At 41.7% G+C, this 18,512-nt stretch overlaps 1 protein-coding gene across 1 annotated transcript in view; it reads right to left on the bottom strand.

The window, feature by feature from the left end:
• The window catches only part of crybg2 (crystallin beta-gamma domain containing 2), a 45,898-nt gene extending 27,614 nt beyond the window's left edge, over nucleotides 1-18,284 (bottom strand). The window contains exons 1-5 of the mRNA XM_080045826.1: nucleotides 17,929-18,284; nucleotides 9,449-9,557; nucleotides 5,531-5,686; nucleotides 3,755-4,920; nucleotides 850-3,699 (exon numbers count right to left, since the gene is read on the bottom strand). Coding sequence (XP_079901952.1) covers nucleotides 850-3,699; nucleotides 3,755-4,920; nucleotides 5,531-5,686; nucleotides 9,449-9,557; nucleotides 17,929-18,164 — 4,517 coding nt within the window. The 5' untranslated portion in view covers nucleotides 18,165-18,284. The remainder of the gene's footprint in view (nucleotides 1-849; nucleotides 3,700-3,754; nucleotides 4,921-5,530; nucleotides 5,687-9,448; nucleotides 9,558-17,928) is intronic.
• Nucleotides 18,285-18,512: the final 228 nt, after the last annotated feature.

Genomic DNA, 18,512 nt, shown 5'->3' with positions numbered 1-18,512 from the left:
AATATGTCAAATCCAGCCAATTATTAGGGTTTAAAAGTATCGAATTATAGGCCAACACTGCAGCATTATCCATTCCTTGGCTGGCCATCTGTATGCAGCATGGTGGAAACACAATGTCATGTAATACAGCTCAGCATAACAGCTCAGGGGAGGATGATAGTGCAACATGTCAATAGTTTATGTTTTTTTTGCTATTATGTATTGCCTTTTGGACATTTAATTCCTTAGGATGGATGAGTGAGTATCTTGTGCAAGACAGAACTGACTGCATTGTTTCAGGCCCCACGAATCGATCGCTCACCAGGCTGAGTGTATGTGACAGCCTGAGCTGAAAACACCCAGTGCTAACATGTGGTTCATTAAAAAGGGTGTGTGATCTAAACAGGTGCGTAGGCCACTCTGCTGGAAAAAAAAACAAGGGCGCTCATCAAGCATTGACCTATTTATCAAGAAAATGTATAGCTTTCATTTCAGGACCTTATCACATAACCACACAGTGAGTGTATAAAGTTACACTTACAAAGTCTAATGTTTTGAGCGTATCGCTTTACAGTAAGAAGAAATCTGCGCTTGTTTAGGTGTCAACTATACCCCTTAGGCTACATGTTGTTTGCACCAGCACGGTAGCAATAGAGCTGCACATTCCTTAATGACACCATTCACACATTTGTAAAATAACTCAACCTCTTGCACTTTTAATTGATGCTCCCTAAAGCGGGACATTATCGACAGCCAGAGTTGAGGACTATTTCATGTAACTGTTCATTCACATACTTCATTCTCGCCTCACACACTCACACACTCAAACTATAAAACTTGTTTCAAAAGGAGATAAGACTTTCCACTCACCCGTTCAGCTCAGGTTGTGCCTCAGACGGATGCTGGTGTCTCTCTGAGTGTGTGTCTGCAGCTTGGATGTCGGGATGCTGTGTGTCAGCGTTCGGGATTGACAGCTCGACTGTCACTTGTTCCTGCGGTGTCCCGGTTCTGTCAGCGCTCTGAACAATAGTATCCACCCACTCACAACTCTTCTCTGTGGCATCCGATTCCAGCTCAGCCCTGTCTGTCAAAGTGCCTGAGACAACCTGTACTTCGTGAGAAGTGTCTGCGACCGCAATTGCTGTGGTGCAGCTGTTGATATCTGTGTTGTCTTTGCACGCCTCCTCTCTCAGCTCGCAAACTTGCTCTTCTGCCTCTCTTAATTTGGGTGTGATCCAGTCTTCCTCTCCTGAGTTACTGGAAGCAGCAGCAGCAGCAGGTATATAGTCAGAACTCAAGTCTACTGAAGCCACACATTGTATCGCCTGGCTTGTTGGGAGTTCATTCTTTCCATTAGGAGGGTCTTCAGTTACCAGTCCCCCGGTCTGGTTTCCCTCCGCCCCCTCCCTCATGTGCCCATACGGCTCACTGGAGGGTGGAGCCAAGTCACATACCATCACTGTGTTCACCCGCCTGACCGGTGGAGCCAGTAAATCCACTTCCGTCTCCACTTGCCCCCCTGCTGTAACCCATGGAAACGATGTGGTGGCCTTTTCCTCACTCTTTGCATCATTGCCGGTCTGAAACTCAAATGTCCCAGTTTGTTCCGAACCATCTGGAATTTGGTGCACTTCAGTTTGCTTACTGATATGCTCTTTCTCCTCTTCATCGCTCATTTTTCCTCCGTCATCTTGCTCTTTAACAGGAAGCACCATCGATTGTCCTTCATCTCTCTTGCTTAATCCCGTTTCTTCAATCTCCCCTTGCTTGGGGAACTCCTCACTCAGATCAGCATCTTTCATTTTGTCCACCACACTAACTACTTCTACTTTTTCAACGTACGTTATCTCCCTCTCTGTAATCTCCCCCTGCTGTGAAATCTCCTCAATCGGGCTGGCATCTTTCACCTGTGGATACGCCATGGTGGCTTCTTCTTCTTCATTCTCCTCACTCTTCGCGTAACTGCTTGCCATAAACTCAGGTATCCCAATTTCTGAACTCGGACCATCATTTAGTTGTTGCTGCACTTCGGTTTGGCTACCTATATCCTCGTTTTCCTCTTCACTGCCCATTGCTCCTCCTTCCCTCTGAATTTGACCAATTTCCACCTTCAATTCCTCTTCATCTCTCTGGCTCGTCCCTGTTCCTGCCATCTCCACATGCTGTGAAAACTCCTCACTCCTGAGCTCGACCTGTTTCACCCCGTCTGCCAAGCTAACGTCTTCTCTTTCAACGTACGTCATCTCCCTATCTGCAATCTCGTCCTGCTTGAGAAACTCTTCCCGCAGCCCAGCGTCTTTCACATGTGAAAACGCTGTGGTGGCTACTTCTTTCTCCTCACTTGCTTTTGCACCACTGCCTGTTAGAATCTCAGAGGTCCACGTTTTTAAACTCTGACCATCAGGAAGTTCAGTTTGGCTACTGATATCCTCTTTTTCTTCTACACTGTCCGTTGTTCCTCCGTCCCTCTGTGTTTTAACAAATAACCCCTGGGGAAGCTCCTCAGGCAGTTCAGCCTCCTTCACCGTGTCTACTACTAAAACTGCTTCGCTTTCAACCACTGTTAGCCCCCTCTCTGTGTCTTTCACCTGTGAAAACATTGTGTTGGCACCTTCGTCCTCCTCCCTTTTTGCATTAAAGCCCATTAGAAACTCAGATGAACTCTGACCATCATTTATTTGCTGCTGCACTTCAGTATGGCTATCGATATCTTCCGTTTCATCAACACTGCGCATTTTAACAATCACCACCCTCATGTGTCCTTCATCTCTCTTGCTTATCTCGGTTTCTTTAATCTCCCTGTGCTCGGGAATCTCCTCACGCGGCTCAACCTCTTTCAATTCCTCTACCACCTTAACTCCTTCCCTTTCAACGTAAGTTATCTTCCTTTGTGCAATCTCCTCACTTAGCTGGACCTGTTTCACCTCATCAACCACGCAAACTTCTCTTTCCTCATTTGCTATCCCCCTTTCTCCAATCTCCCCCTGCTCTGAAAACTCCTCAAATAGCTCGGTGTCTTTCACTGGTGGATACGCCGTGGTGGCTACTTCTTTCACCTCACTCTTTGCATCATTGCCTGCAAGAAACTCAGACGTCCAAGTTTCTGAACTCTGACCGTCATTTAGCTGTCGCTGCACTTCCCCTTGGCTACCGATATCCTCCGTTTCGTCTACACTACTCTGCGTTCTCACAATGACCACCCTCATCAGTCCTTCATCTCTCTTGCTCATCTCCCGTTCTGAAATCTCAACCTCTTCCACTTCGTCTATCACGCTCAGTTCTTCTCTTTCAAACATTGGTGTGCTCCTTTCTGCAATCTCCACCTGCTGGGGAAAGTCCTCACACAGCTCATCCTGTTTCACCCTGTCCACTACAAAAACCTCTTTTGTTTGGACCATTGTTTGCGTCTCTTCGTCACCGCTCTCCTCTGCATTGTCCTCCTCTGCGCTGTAGTATATCTCCATGGCACTGCCATCGTCCGATCCCACGCTCAGATACGCTGGACTCTGAAGCCCTTCGTGCCCGTCCATTTGTACGGCGGGAGAAGAAAAACTTTCTGTTGGTGAGTTAAGACCATTTGTTGAGCTGTGTTTTTCAGGCACAGTAGAGGGACAGCCCTTCTCCTTTTCTCCTCCTCCCCTTCTGCGACAATCTCTTTGACTAGTATTACTCTCCGTATCGAGTCGGTAACCTGAGTATCCGTCCCCTGGGGTGTTGCATATTCAGCGGCTGACCTGACAGAGTCTTGAAAGAGGCCACACCTGTCGGATTTCACCTCTGAAGGGGAGCTGGTCTGCTCAGAGTATTTAGTGTGATCACTGCCCGTCGTTTCGGAGCCCGAGTAGAAAGAGGGTGGCAGATATTTGAAGTGGATATCTGGGGATGCAGGAGTGTTATAAGTGGAGGATGTTCGGTAAGAGGTATACCTGGAGCTCTCACTAGAAGAAACCCCCTCTCTCCATTGAAAGTGGCGTTTATGTTAGAATGTCCGTCCATCCTGCGTAGAGAAAGGTCACGCTCACGTGAGGTGGACAGGCGAGAGTACATGACATTCTTCTCTGAGTAAGATTCATTGAGGGTTTGAACCGTGACTTCTTCTGATCTTGTGTTAAGATGTCTGGTCTCAGAGTTGATTTGAGATGGACTGTTTAAGAGTGATGAAAAAAGCTCTGTGGTGAAATTCTGTGGGAACAGCGAGTCATACAATGCTCCGTAAACTTCATCTTGACTTTCACTACGAGCACCCTGTTCACCACTAACAGCTGGGGTTGTGGTGACACTTGAAGCCACAGGGGTTGACTGTGTCATAGTGGTGTCAATTTCAAAGTCAACACCTGACAAGGCGGGCTCACCTTTTGCCCTGTCAGCAGCTATGTCTGGGGTATCTTGTTGACGATATGATAATGAATCTACGGTGGATTCGGCAAGAGAGGTTTCCGTTTCTGTGTTTCTCGTAAAGACAGTCTCAACAACTGCTGCTGCTTTGCCATCTGAGCCGTCGAGGACGATCGGAGGCTGGCTAGGTGTGAGGACGGGTACGGTCTGGTTATCAACAACAGAAATGGCTTCTGTGTGAGTCAAAGAATCGCTTTTGGATGACTTAACATCGACGGGAATGTTCTTTTTCTCCTCTGTCGAGTCTGCGTAATCCAGCTGTAGCTCAGGAATGGCAGCGATCGGTGCTTTCCGCGGTTCCTTATGTTCATCGGAGAGAGTTGAGCCGTTTGTCAGAGGCTCCTTTGCTTCTGGTTGGGGATCTATGTTAACAGATGAATGCGATTGGTCGGGGAGATTAAAGTACGACCCTGATGGGTTTGTGGCCACGGGGGGAGGAGAAGGGATGTCAAAAGAGTCGCTGGTGTCAAGCACTGGTTGAGACATACTGAATCTCTTCTTGGTCGTGGCCGGATCCAACTCCATCGGACTGAGAACCATAGAAGCCTAGGAGAAGATCATTTATAGTTTCAACAAAATATGAAAAATGATCTAACTATTAAATCATTTGTAGATATTGATGATTTAGCCCCAGTTTGAACCTCTCGTATGTTATCATTACAATTGAGCAACAGGACCAAGACTCAATAAATAAATATCTGTTTTGATAATCTTTATAGGACCTTTAAATCTTCATGAGCTGTTTTCTTTATAGATGTGAACATTACATTGACATAAGTAGATTAGCAAACTTTTGCAAACAGTTGATCACTGAGACTTCCTGTTTTTAAATATTGACACTGTTTTTAGTTCTGCTTTTGGTCTCTAGCGACTCCTGAGGGGAATAGCTGGCTCCATTTTGTTCTCATCCACTAGTTATGTTAGCTAGGGTAAATATTGGAAAATGAGACAGACAGACAGACAGACAGACAACCCCTACTATGGTAATATAACACCATTATATTAGTAGAAAGATAACACTGGCTCAAAATGGGGAATTCAGATTAAACAATCCACATCTTGTTGATGCACCACATTTCCAAAGTTGCATAAAAGTGAGTCATTATGCATTGTTCAGGCATGAAACAGAGGAAAACAACACAGTGAACCGGGTTACCTCCTCTGGTTCTTCAATGCCAGGGCTATCAAGGCCAAAAGTGCTCTTAGAGAAAGACCCTTCCTCTCTTTTCTTCCTCTTTCGTAGACCAAATGAAAAGGTTGCAAACTTTTTGGGCTTGCGGAGATCCATTTCAGAGTAGCTGAGTTCGTTACCCTGTGAGGTGGAATGAGGTGACAAAGGGGGAGAGAGGGGAGGAAATGCAAAGACATGAAGACAGAATATCAAGGTAAGTATCTCAAGAAAAACACTGCATGTTTCTCAAAGCATTTAGTGATTTCTCTACTGACACTTATGATGATTGGGAATGCAACATCGACCATTATCATTTGTTGAACACACAGACCACACAGACCTAACTTTTTTTTTAAAGCCCTTGCAAAAGGTTTATTAGGAACCTCCAAATGCTGTTTCTTTTGGTATGAATGAAGAGTGAGGATATTACATAATGAAAAAAAAATGTAGCAACCCACAGATTATTAGTCTTAACACTGATAAACAATAGAAATAGTTGACACCCTACCTTCATTCCAAGCAGTGAAAAATGCCACTCCACCCAGGAAAAAAATGTCAGACTAGTATAACACGATTTTCTAATCTAAATCTAGTAGCTGCTAGCATACATACGGAGGTATGGAGAACTTGAAAGTAAGTGAAAATAAAAAAGGAAGCAATTTCCTGTATAGTGTTACCTTTTGTGGAATATTATAGATTTACAGCAACTGCAGTATGGTACGAGTAAGTGCAAGAAAGGGCATTAAATAATGTATGAAATAATGGCTCGTTGATTTTGCATACATCTCTTTAAATAGCAGGGTCACAATATTGTTACAAAAATTAAATGAGTTTCGTGGAAGTCTGGCCAGACTTAAAAAACAAATGTCAAGGTATCTTTGGAGGGCATCCAGTATGACTTGGGTGTTTCTCATTAGATAATTTGAAAAGGAACTGATGCGTCTTCATGCAGGCAGACATCGATCGTAGAGATAGAGGTGATGCTATTCCGGTAGTTGTGTGTATGTTTTGTCGAGCAGGTGGAGACAAACGACAAAGGAACACGAGGGATTCTCTGACTGTAATCTTGCCAGGTTTTCTTACTGGGTGTGCCCTCTTGAATTCTTTCTTTAGTGATGGATAGTTTGGAAAGTTTGACAAGCTAAGACAACAATCAAAGGAGAGGCTTTGTTGAGTCTAGAGTGGCATGGACACTGTAACTCGGCTGCCTTACGAAAAATGATAAAAAGACCCGCAACTATCTATTAGTCTTGCTTAAACATCTTTTATTTTTTTCAATTTAAATCCAGTTATTCAATTAACAATGGACAGGTCCTACCATTAAATAATGTGTGTTTTTCATATTAGTTTTACACAAAGCCTGAAAAAGTCTTAAACATTAAATAGAATTATTTGGCCATAAAAATAATTGCATAAAAAAAATATTTGTCTCTAAATATAACAATATGTTCAACCTGTGTGCCCCTGCAAGATGATGTTACTTATCAAAAAAAAGAAAAAACACTATTGAAGTTAAAAGTTGATTTCACGAATTTAAGAAATAAAAATGAATGTGGCCACAGTTATTAGTTAATATGACTGATGAAAACTGATGATGATGTCCATAAGGATCCTTGCACACTGACGCAACATGAAATACAAAAAGTATGTTGTGTCCCATACATGTATTTTTATGCAAAGCTTTTTAATGCAAACATGCACTTACGTTTTATGACACTAGCAACCCTAAAATTAACCATGTCCACCAAAGGCTGCCTCCCACAATGCAAAGTGTTTTTAGGGTATCTAACACTTTAGCCCACCTGTAATGCTCATAGCCACAAACTAAAACTGGCATTTTTAAAGTCAATTACTTCATGTTTTTAGTTCATTCTGCATTATGTGTTCACCTTTGAATCATGGGTTCAAATCTTCCCGTTGAGGGCTGTTAACTTTTAAGCACATATGCACCATATAGGGGACACACACATCCACTGATTTCTTGCATTCAACTCCTATATTTTTACGCTAATATACTGTACTGTAAACTCTTCCAAATCAATGGATTACAATTGAAGTAAAACACATATGTGGATTTACTTTATAGCCGAGGCCTGTAGAACAGATGGAATGAGAAAAAAAGAAAAGGGGCCCAATCATAATTCTTCTCCATCAAAACAAAGCCGTTTAGTAAAGCAATAACGCCCTCTTCTGGAGGGATCTAAAAGTATTCGGTGTGTCTTGCCTGTCTGTGTTATATACCTACTGCAAGCCACATTAGAAACAAGGCCAGGAATGAATGAAACCATAGCATTGTGGACATAAGGTTCAAAGCAACAATCCCTAGTGACTTAGATTAATTCAAACACGCTGTGCCGTGTGTGCTGAATGTAGCTGTGGGTGTAACTCGATTGAGATCACAAGAGGGGTTATTTATTAGTTAGTACGTCTGAGTGTGGTGTAATGACAACAATGGCTGAATGTGACTGTGCCTATGCTGACTGCATAATATTAGAGTTGCCTGTGAGTGCGTGCATGTGATAGTAAGGGCGTAATAATAATTCAAGCGAGACCCAGAGGGAGTTTCTACAAATCTAAAAGTGGAATGCAGAACCGTTGAAGTCGCCTTATTGGGGCCGTTTTACTCATCTTTTACTCAGATTTTTGCCCCAGGGAATATTCTTGTACAGACACGTTTTCTATCCATCAAAAATACTCTCCACAACCCAAAACATTTTTATTTAGGGTTAATATATCATCCTCATTGATTTCTGTTATTCCATGTATTAAGAGAGAGCATGGAACTATTTTGAGCATGACATTTGTCGCCACAGGGACTGAGTAGGAAGTTTGAACTGAATTTCAAGCTCACAGGCTTACAAGGTTACAGGGTGTTATTGCTTTAATTGTAGTCGTTTCACTCTTAAGGCTACGTAGACAGGAAGTGTACAGAGTTTCAAAACCCTCATTCAATACCTTTCTGGATCAAGTCCAATCAGGGGGAACCAATTTGTGCGGATGACATTCTATTGGCATACAGTGCCGTAATAAATGCTAAAGAAGCAAATAAATATATTGGCACGTCCATTTTCGAATTCGATTTTATTCTATTTTAGAAACCAACCGAGCTGTGGCAACAAAAAAAAATTCAGGTCCAGGTAAACCAGCAAGTTCTAAATCTGCTTCCCAGTGTGGCAATCAGCCATCAGCTTTTCATAGCTTTCAAGTTTGACAGAATAGTTGGCATATCTTGATGTCCTATGGTTGATGCCATGAAAGTGCCATGTAATTAAAGGCCCATGTTCTGCCAATGAATGATGATCCCTGCGTGTCACATACACAGAAAAATAGATTACATCACCACAAACAAGTGGGTCAGTTTTCTCATCACTTGAATTGATGTATTCAATATAAAATGATATACTAACAATAACCTCATATTTTGTAGTTAATGTTTAGGGAAAGTTACAATATACAGAACAATGACCTGCTTTATGTCCGATTAGTTTTCTGGCTCCAGAGTCTGTTGGGATTTTATAACACTTTATTTTACAATCTTTGAATGTAGGCTATTTATCTCTATGATTACTTATATGTAACTGTTTTAATTAGACTATATTGTACTTTCACCCATTTAATTTTAATTGCTGCCACTCTCATTGAATATTGTTTATGTATTGTTGTTTTTCCTTTGAATTTGCTTTGAACTCGACATCATTGTAAATGAGGGTCACCCCTCAATTGGTCTCTCGAGGATAAATAAAAGTTAAATGAAAAAAAAAAATATGAGGCTCCACTTATCACTTTAAAAACACAGACACACGTGGAACCCTTGAAATGAGCCAGTCAAAAATCTTCCATGCTTGACTGTGTGGTTTGAAACACTTAAAAGCTTAAAAACTGTTTGAAAATAGTTCAACTGACCTTTGACTTGGGTGTGGTGCCATAGAGAGAAAACCTCTTTTTTTCAGGGAAGACATTTTCAACCGAGGCCTCTCCATCGACATCGACTGTGTTGCTGGGCTCAGGATCACTGAGGGGTAAACGGTCATAAACATTCACAATCTGAATCAACTTGAAAATACATATAAAAAAAATTATAATATTTCAAATGTTTACCACAAAAAAAAACTAATCTGAGCATTGAAATGCTAACACAGTTTTAAGGTTTTGAAATGATGCAAACAGATACGTTTGTTTTATGATATATGAACATACTAATAAACGGAACCATAGGACTGATGTCAATGGTATAAAATGCAATTCCTCAGACAAATGAAACATTGTTTTCAGTTATGTTTGACCAGTGTGCAATGTGTACAATACACTGTTACAACATGAGGAAATCCACGTGTGTCATTCATCCTGTGAATGACTGTGTATGGAATGCTGAATAGAACTAAGCAGAGAGGGACTTAGTTAGGCTTATGTGTGAAACTGACTTGTGTACAGAAGAAAGGCTAAGTATGCCACCAAGATAAAGTTAAGGAACATAGAAATTGGCCTTGGAGCTAAAGTAGCTGTCTCCTAAATATAGGAACTGGTAGCAATACGTCTAAAAGGGTTATTAATTAAATTATTGTCTACTTCAATAGGCCTTTGACTTTGTTCAGTCACCTGACTTGTTAAACTAATCCTTTCCTCCTGGGACTTCTATGTCAGTATGAGGCTGCTGGGGCTCAAAGTCAACAGAGACGCTACAACAATAATAGTAAGCTGTCATCACATTAAACAAAGGTTGATTTATAACCGAAAGGCTGTTTCCCTTCTGCACAATCAGGAAGCCAAATGACAAGCATAAGTAGCAGCGCTACAACAATGTGACTTCAAAAACGATGCATCTTCACCATTATTTTGTGCACACAGTACACATGTAACATGTATTTCATCTGCTGTTTTGTGAGCTTGAACTTTTACTAGCACTCATAAAAAGGTGACAACTTTAAGGCGGTTATGGGGTTTAAACAGCAGAGAGTTAACACCATTACACAGTTTGATAGGCTCACGTTGACACACCGAGTGTAGCCTATATGCAAAAAGATGCCCAGAGATAGGAGGGTGAGTCATACCTTCCCTAAGGTGATGTTTGTTTACATGACAACACGTGATAACCAGACATTTTTTGGTATGGTTGAAATTCAACAGGATGTAACCGAGATGTGAAAGTACCTCCTGTACGTTCTCTTTTTGCTGCCAGCAAAATGGGATAATCTTTGTTTGCATAAGAACAGGACTGAGAGGGAGATAGAGAGAGATAGAGAGAGAGCTAAAGTGAGGCCCTGCTGGAGTTTAACTAAGACATTTGCATCTGTATCTACTACTGGCCACTTTGCTACAGTGAAACCACACGTTTGCTCTATGCGGCCACCATCTCGATCATCTGACAGGAATTGTACAACATTTTTCGGGGAAATATACTTCACAACTGTGCCGAAAATATGAAGCTGGAGTCATCAGCTAGTTAGCTTAGAATTGAGAGACAAGACAGTGGTATCCATCTTCTCATTTAACCCAACAAACACATACATGACTCATTCCTAATGAATCTTGTTGAATGACCTATAAAGCCAATACTCTTGAAAGACAGTTTTGGTTTGCATCCGCTGTCTAGAAGCTCAAACTGTCTCCATTGGCTTTGTGTGCATGGCTACGCTTGTAAACATATTCATGCATGTGACACATTCATGACCAGCACCTCAGGGAGATGACAGACAGCTATGCAGGTCTTCCTGCTCCGTTTTTAAGTAACAGCCTGTTTGGGGGGGGGGGGGGGGGGGGGGGCGGAGTATGTCACGGCTACTAGGTCACGCACCTGCACTTTATTGGGCTTTAAATGCAACTTAATGTTGCTGTTAACTGACAAGAGTATTACTGCTGTACGGTACCCCTTCAGGTGATACTAACATCACACAAGTGCCAATGCAACACCTAACCAATGATGGCCAATGAGTATCCCTTTTTCTGCAGTGAATCATGCAAGACTTTTGCCTTTCCAACACTGCTTTTTAGTCAATGTTGAAATGCACACATGTCAAACTTGCCTAAAATTCAATATTATGACAATATTTTAGGTAATACAGTTCACAGAGACAAAGGGGTCATATATTCCGTTTATCTCACTGATGAAGGGTATGCATCTTTCAGGCCTTGGTGTCATTTGAAAATCAATACGCCCATTTACTCCCTGAACAATAGAATGAATGAAAGTGATGTGAATTTAAAATGACAAGGTGTCACCCATTTACTGCTCAAAGCCCACCATTGATTTTACTGATAAAGCCATCTTTAGCTTCGCTGAATGTATCTCACTGAATTCCTCTAATGGCATTTAACCCGGCCTGTCAATGATGGCCAGTCAATAGTATATATATAAAAAAAAGAAAAAAAAAAAGGGGGTTAGGGGTTAAGAAAAAACACCTGAGGATACATTCCAAATCGATAGTTAACATAGGACAGTGCAATTTGAGGAAGAAAAAAGTACATGTAAGATCTGAAGAAATTAGACAGACACACAAAACCTGGCCTGTATAAATCATGTAGTATTGAAACAGATGGGTCTACTACATGTTGTTTAGAGTACAGTAGACTCTGATGATTACGACTATGGCAGACAAATATTGCACTCCATTTACTCAAACAAAAAGAATGTTGCCTGTGAACATGAGCCATGCACGGACTAACAATTTAGGGCTGACCGTGGCTTATTCTATGAAACATCTTGGTCATAATTCCTTAAAAAAATAATTTAAGAGAGCCTTTTCAAAAATGTTGGTATCTATCTATCTATAAAGCAAGAAACGTCTGTCTGTGGCTCGCATATCTCTCTGAGTTTTAGTCCGATCGGCATGAGCTTCCGGATATTGCTTGCGCACAGCACGAAGGTGTGCATCCTTCATTGTGAAGTTTTTAGAAATACGAAAGGTGTGAATCCTTCATCCTTCATTGTGAAGTGCGCACACTGAAGGCCACAGTGAGCACAGTGAGCACGGAGCATGAAGTAATCTCCGAATAAACCCCGGTTCCCTCTGACTAGCGGGACACACACAGCAGACCGACACAGCCTATTCTTACTTCCTCAACAACTCCTCACCTGCTCCACCTGTCCGCTTTAGTGCTAAGGACTCCACTTTACGCTATTTTCACTATAATAATAAAGCATGGTTTCGGAAGCTTCCACAAACTGTTTTATATCCGTTTGAAAGCTAAACCGAAAGCACGACCGCGCGCCCAAGTCCCACACACACAGCTGACACGTTAATTGACAGCACGTTCTCGGATGCTTCCACAAAATGTTTTATTTACGTTTAAAAGCTAAACCGAAAGCCCGAGCGCGCCCGCGCGCACACAAGTCATTTACTATATAGGCAACTGATTGTAAGTTTGAGCAGGGCCACCCATAAGGGGTAGAAAGTGGGAAGGCTTTCTAGGGCCCAGCCAATTGGGGGGCCCATGGTCTTTGGAACCCAAGAACCTGACTAGTAGGCCTTTCACACCAAAATGAACCAAGAGTCAGTTCCAGGCTGGTGTTGGGGTCAGTTCAAAACTGGTTACAGCCTTATCCCAGTTATGAACCGGTTGGTTTCACATCGACCGGAGACAGCCATGGAGCCGGCAAGAGAGCAACGTGATGACGTCACTGTAAACGTGTGTGTACGTCACCCGACGCCGCTGCTCTTGTGGCTAACGCTAAAGCTACCGCTAGCTTTAAGCACAACAACAGCGGCGAATACGTCTTATTTTTACACTTGTTGGCTCTCGCTTTGCTTTCTTAAGCAAACAGGACCCATACAGCGTATTCTCGCCGGTCAATTTGATCGCTACGTTCGGTAATTATGTTATGTTTACGTCTCGTAGTAGCGGTGTTTTTAAATATGGCGGGCATGAGGTTTGAGTTGCTCTGGTTGGTCAGGATAATCCCTCCCCCAACCGTTCGCGCAAGCAGTTCTTATCAAACCCTGCTCAATCCTGGGGTATGAGTTCCCCCGGTTTTTACGGCCCGGAGCAGGCTCTCTGGCGGTGTGAAACCAAAACACTGGCTCTAACTCCGAACAAGCCCAGAACTAGCGCCGATTTTGCGGCGGTGTGAAAGGCCTATAAGCTAAACTTTATTTTTAGATTTTTAGATATTTATGTCAATATCTATTCAAAGTTGGGTGTTTACACAGAGCTGTGGCTCCGCTTACGGCCATTTAAAAAGCAGTAGAAAAGAAGAAATGTTCAAAATGTTTCAGATTGAGCTCTGTAATTTTCCTGAGTCTACAAAGAGGTTTAAATTCTCTCTCCCCATAACGTACATTTTTGTGAAAAAGAATTTGCCTTTGCTTCTAAAGGCTTTGACATAAGTCTTCAGGTTGACACGACCAGCCAGGTCTGACCAGTTTTTCACAAACCTGGCCAATTGACCAACCAGCCGGGTCCTACCACAATGAAGCTGACGAGCAGCATCATCCTGTTTTAATTATTGCCGTAACCACCAAGGTCCTGCTTTCTGTATTGTTTCTAAAAATAAAAAATAAAATAGTGATGAGAGCAGAATGAACTAAGCCTAAATGTTGCAACCAAACATAGGCCAACTTTATAGTTTTCAGGGTAGGTTGGTTTGGTTATTCATGTAGAGAACCGCCTTTATTTCATTTGTGTGTGAAGAATTTGTTGTTGATGTTGTTTATTATAAGTGTTATTTATTTCAACAATACCACCAAAAGATTTCAAATGATATAATGTCATGTGCAGAAATACAAAAAAGTGCAATATTTGGTGCAGTCAATTAGTGTAAATGTATCTTACCAGAAACTAGTATGTATAAAAGAAAATGACTCAGATCGTAATCAGAATTTATTAAGCTTTTAAATATCGATTCAATGGTAACAGCTCCACCAACTTCGCATTAGACTTTGATAACATTGTTGCACTCAAGCAGATACAGGGAAAAACATCACACCTCAAAGGAGTGGTTATCTGATTCCCTTATTCCAACTCACTGGCATAGTAGGATACAGTAAGTCACAATAATAGATAAATCTACTTCGATAGAAAAATACAAATAACACATGTTCTATGAGGATAATCAACTATTGATCATCTAGAAAACTCATTCACTGTGCAATCAACGTGTTTACTTCAATACACTTTCTACCGAGAGATAACAGGTTACACCATACACTGACTCATTTTGAACACGATTGTTCTCAACCATGTCAGATATTTTAAACCCAGCCAAGTCGAGATGTCTGAGGTTCAGCTGTGACTAAGATGTAGCCGACCTGTATCTGTTGGCAAACCAACGTGTGCATTTGTGTTTGATTAGTAGTTTGGCGACAATGTTGCAGGCATGTGGAGTGGCAGGTTTGGCTACAGTACCTCCATTTATCCACAGCTCCGTGCAGAAGCCCAACAAGCCTTTCCAGATACTAAAAAGGTTGGGTGTGTTCAACTTGTTTAAAAAAAAATGTGAGTGTTTGGTCTGTAATAGCATACTGCAGGGGGAAGTGTCATGTTCTCCTATGATATGACTTTGACATCCCCTTGAACTGCATGAAATCCCATGATGTCATCAAAACAAACAAAACAGCTGAACCTGAAGATGTGTTTGTAAGATTGTGGAGTCCTCAAGTCTTTGCTATAGGTAAACCCTGGACAAAGATTAAAACACTTAATCCTGAATTTACACAAAAACAGATTTAGTCCCCGTTTGTGGATTTAACTCCAGAATGTCAACAATTAAAGAATGCATTCATACCACTACAAAAAAAGTGAATATAATAGCTCAACAATCAGTGGATGAGAAGCCATTAAGAGAAATTGCAAAGCAATCTTTAAATTCTGTATTAAGGTGGAGTCAGCGATTCTGGAGAAAGCTTGTTGTCAAATTTTAATTTTTTCAAGATCCATAATTTCGCATCCCAATCTATACCGATCTCTTTACTGTGTGTGCGCTGAAAGAAAATCAAGTGTTAAAACACAGCCTAGGCTCTGGGAAGGGGCATGTCACTACCTACTGTGGGGCCCCTTAATTTACATACCAGTTTACAGAGCCTAGGCTGTGTATTATTAACAATGGATTTTCAGCGCACACACAATACGGACAGATTGAAATATTCACAGATTTTTACAAAAAAAAATAGATTGACAATAAGCTTTTCCAAAAACGCTGACTCCACCTTTAATTTAAAATCCTTGGTACAGAAAAAAATTAAAATAAAATCATGATTATTGGACATTGCCCATGTTCTCTCTATTTATCTATTTGTTGTGCTTGTAAAGTTTGCCCTTGCCTAATCCCCCCTTTATGGACCTTATGTGTGTTTATAGGTCGTTTCTCGGAGTGTCAGCTCATCGTTTTCCTTTTTTTCCCGCCCCAATGCAAACACTCTCGCTATGGTCTGTAACCACTCCAACAACATGATGACATTGTCCTTGCATGTGACTTGCACAAACACACTGCCTCACCTGTGTGTTTACGCACACTCCTTTGCTTATGCATTGTACCAGGTTTCAAGATTGCCTCCTTTACTCCAGTGTAGACATTTCGGGACTAGCGCGGTGAAGTTGAAACAGTTGGGACTCTTCCAATGCGAATTCTAAAAACGTTCCATGTGTATTTATTGCATGTATGATTTTGCTGAAGGGCCCTGTATTGTATTTACCTGCCGACTGCGCTCTATACAAAGTGTCTCTTGAGGTTCCAGGGGTGAGGTTGCCTTTTACTATGGTGTGTATATCAGCTTTATCAGTATACAGTCCAACAGTCCACTGACAGTCGCATGGATATACAAAAGCAACATGAAGAGCAAATCTGTCAATACATTGAATGGGACGGTTGGAGCTACCTATCTGCCAATGTTGGCTTATCACAAACATATATGTGTAGTCATACAGAAAGCCCAATCGTTATTTAAAGGATCATCATTTCAACCTGATCATTATGTTGTTTGTTTCACTTGTCGAGTGGCCTGTATTGTCTACAAATGTTAATATCAGAGTTTAGCAGATGATGTTTTCTAGATGTTTAGGGTAATGACTCGATTGCTTAGTAGTCTGCCCCCAGCACATCACAAGACTAAAAGTGCTGACGGGCTAATTGACAGAGATGTTTTTATCACCCATCTTTTTTCACCTTTCTTGAATTTGTTATTTCTTACTGTTGACAGATAAAGAGTATCAATCCGAAACTGCATCTGCTCTCATGATTGATTAGTCGGCCACATATTTTGTCGATTAAGCTTTACATAGTTTGGACTTGGTAGTGAGAAATAAAAAATATGCAACACAGTTGTCCAAACCCAAAGTGGACCTTTTTAAATTGCATGAGCTCTTAGAAAAAAGGCACACATATATTCAGTTGAATGTCATAGATAGAAGACAAAAAAACAGTAAATATTAATATTAAGAGGCTAGAACCAGAGACATTTTGGAATCTTGACTTAAAAAGCAACTGACATGAATAGTAGGTTATCAAAGAAGTGGTTGCTGGACAGCTAATCACTTGGTTGACTTATTGTTCCTGCTTTAAATAACCCAATCACAACTTCAACATTAATACATGAACTAATAGGCTATGTTAACAGTTACCATCAAATAATGGAATCCATGTCCAATCAACTTTTTAGTATTTGACTCAAAACAAAATATACCATGGGTGCTAGTGCTATAGATGTAGTAGCCTACACTAGACTTTACAACACATTTCTGAAAGTGTCAAAAAGTATTTTAGTGCAAGTCCCTGAAGGCTTCTGCAAGCCTCCAGCTCTCCCCAAATTCCCTTTCTCTCCTGCTCTTTAACACAATTACGTAACGCCTGACCGAATGGGCTGAATTTTATGGATTTCACATAGTGCCCCTTTCAACAGTCCTGTCTAGACAGAAACGTCCTTGTGGGCCATCTAAACCACCATCAAACTAAACCCTCTACAAAGTCACAGTAAGGCAATTCAAAATGGGTTTAATATGGTGCAAGTGATAACAGCTTTCCGGCTATCATTAACCTCATTAAAACACATTGATGTCTATTAAATGTCTGCATTGACATTTGTTTGGCAGTGCCAAGGGAGTTACACAGGAAGTGATGTCTTTATGAACACAAGAATGTTGAACGCTCACCTGACGAAGCATCAATTCAAAAGTCCAAAGGTTCCCACAAGATACATAGCCTATACTACAGTTTGTGAATTATCGGTGTAAGATAATAAAAGCTAAAGCAAACATTGTGCATTCATTTAAAACTGGAATTGAAGGATGCAGGTTTTAACTCAAACATTGGGGAGCAATAGGCCTCCATCTGGAGCAGCTGAAAGCTACCTGCAGAAGCTGCTTCATGATGTTGCCCCCATGAGAAGCACATGCACAGGCATGAAAAAACGTAGGCTATCCCGAAAATTCCCGACGTTTTGCAGACAGTTGCCTACCTGAACACCTGCTGCTGCTGGCTGTCGTTGGAGGCAGGCTTCGGCTTTGTCTTGAACTTCAGGAACTTGAACCTCTTCTTCTCTCCTCCTTCATTCTTGTCCACATCTTTCTCCTTCTCTTTCTCCCTCTCTTTCTCCTTGTCTTTCTCCGCGGGGCTGTCAGGGTTGCTGGCTGATGCTGTGCCCCTGGAGAACAAACTTTTCAGAGACTTTCTGCTTGTAGTGCTCTTCGCCATCTCTACCAGACGGCAGGACTGACGGGCTGTTTATACAAGTCACTCGCGACACTACTTTTCCCGCTGGTGATCCGCCCATGCAACGCTGATAAGAAACAGTCGTGGAGTGGAGAACTGCCCGGGGATGGCACTTGTTGACAGATGGCAGCTGCCGCTCCAGCAGCCCCCAGTTTACACAGAGCTGAGCTCAGGTGTGGCGCGACACGCCCACGAGGAGCAACACCCATAACCCAGCTAGACAGACAGCACAACCCATAGCAGCCTCTACTGGTCCTCCACCATGTGATGCACTAAAAAAAACATTCGAAATGAGTTCATTCTATTAAATCTTTTGTCCCAAACTGGCAG

Source organism: Ammodytes marinus (assembly GCF_949987685.1).
Source record: "Ammodytes marinus genome assembly, chromosome: 17".
Taxonomy (NCBI): domain Eukaryota; kingdom Metazoa; phylum Chordata; class Actinopteri; order Uranoscopiformes; family Ammodytidae; genus Ammodytes; species Ammodytes marinus.
Note: the sequence above shows the minus strand (reverse complement) of the source record. Positions and strands in the feature narration are given on the sequence as shown.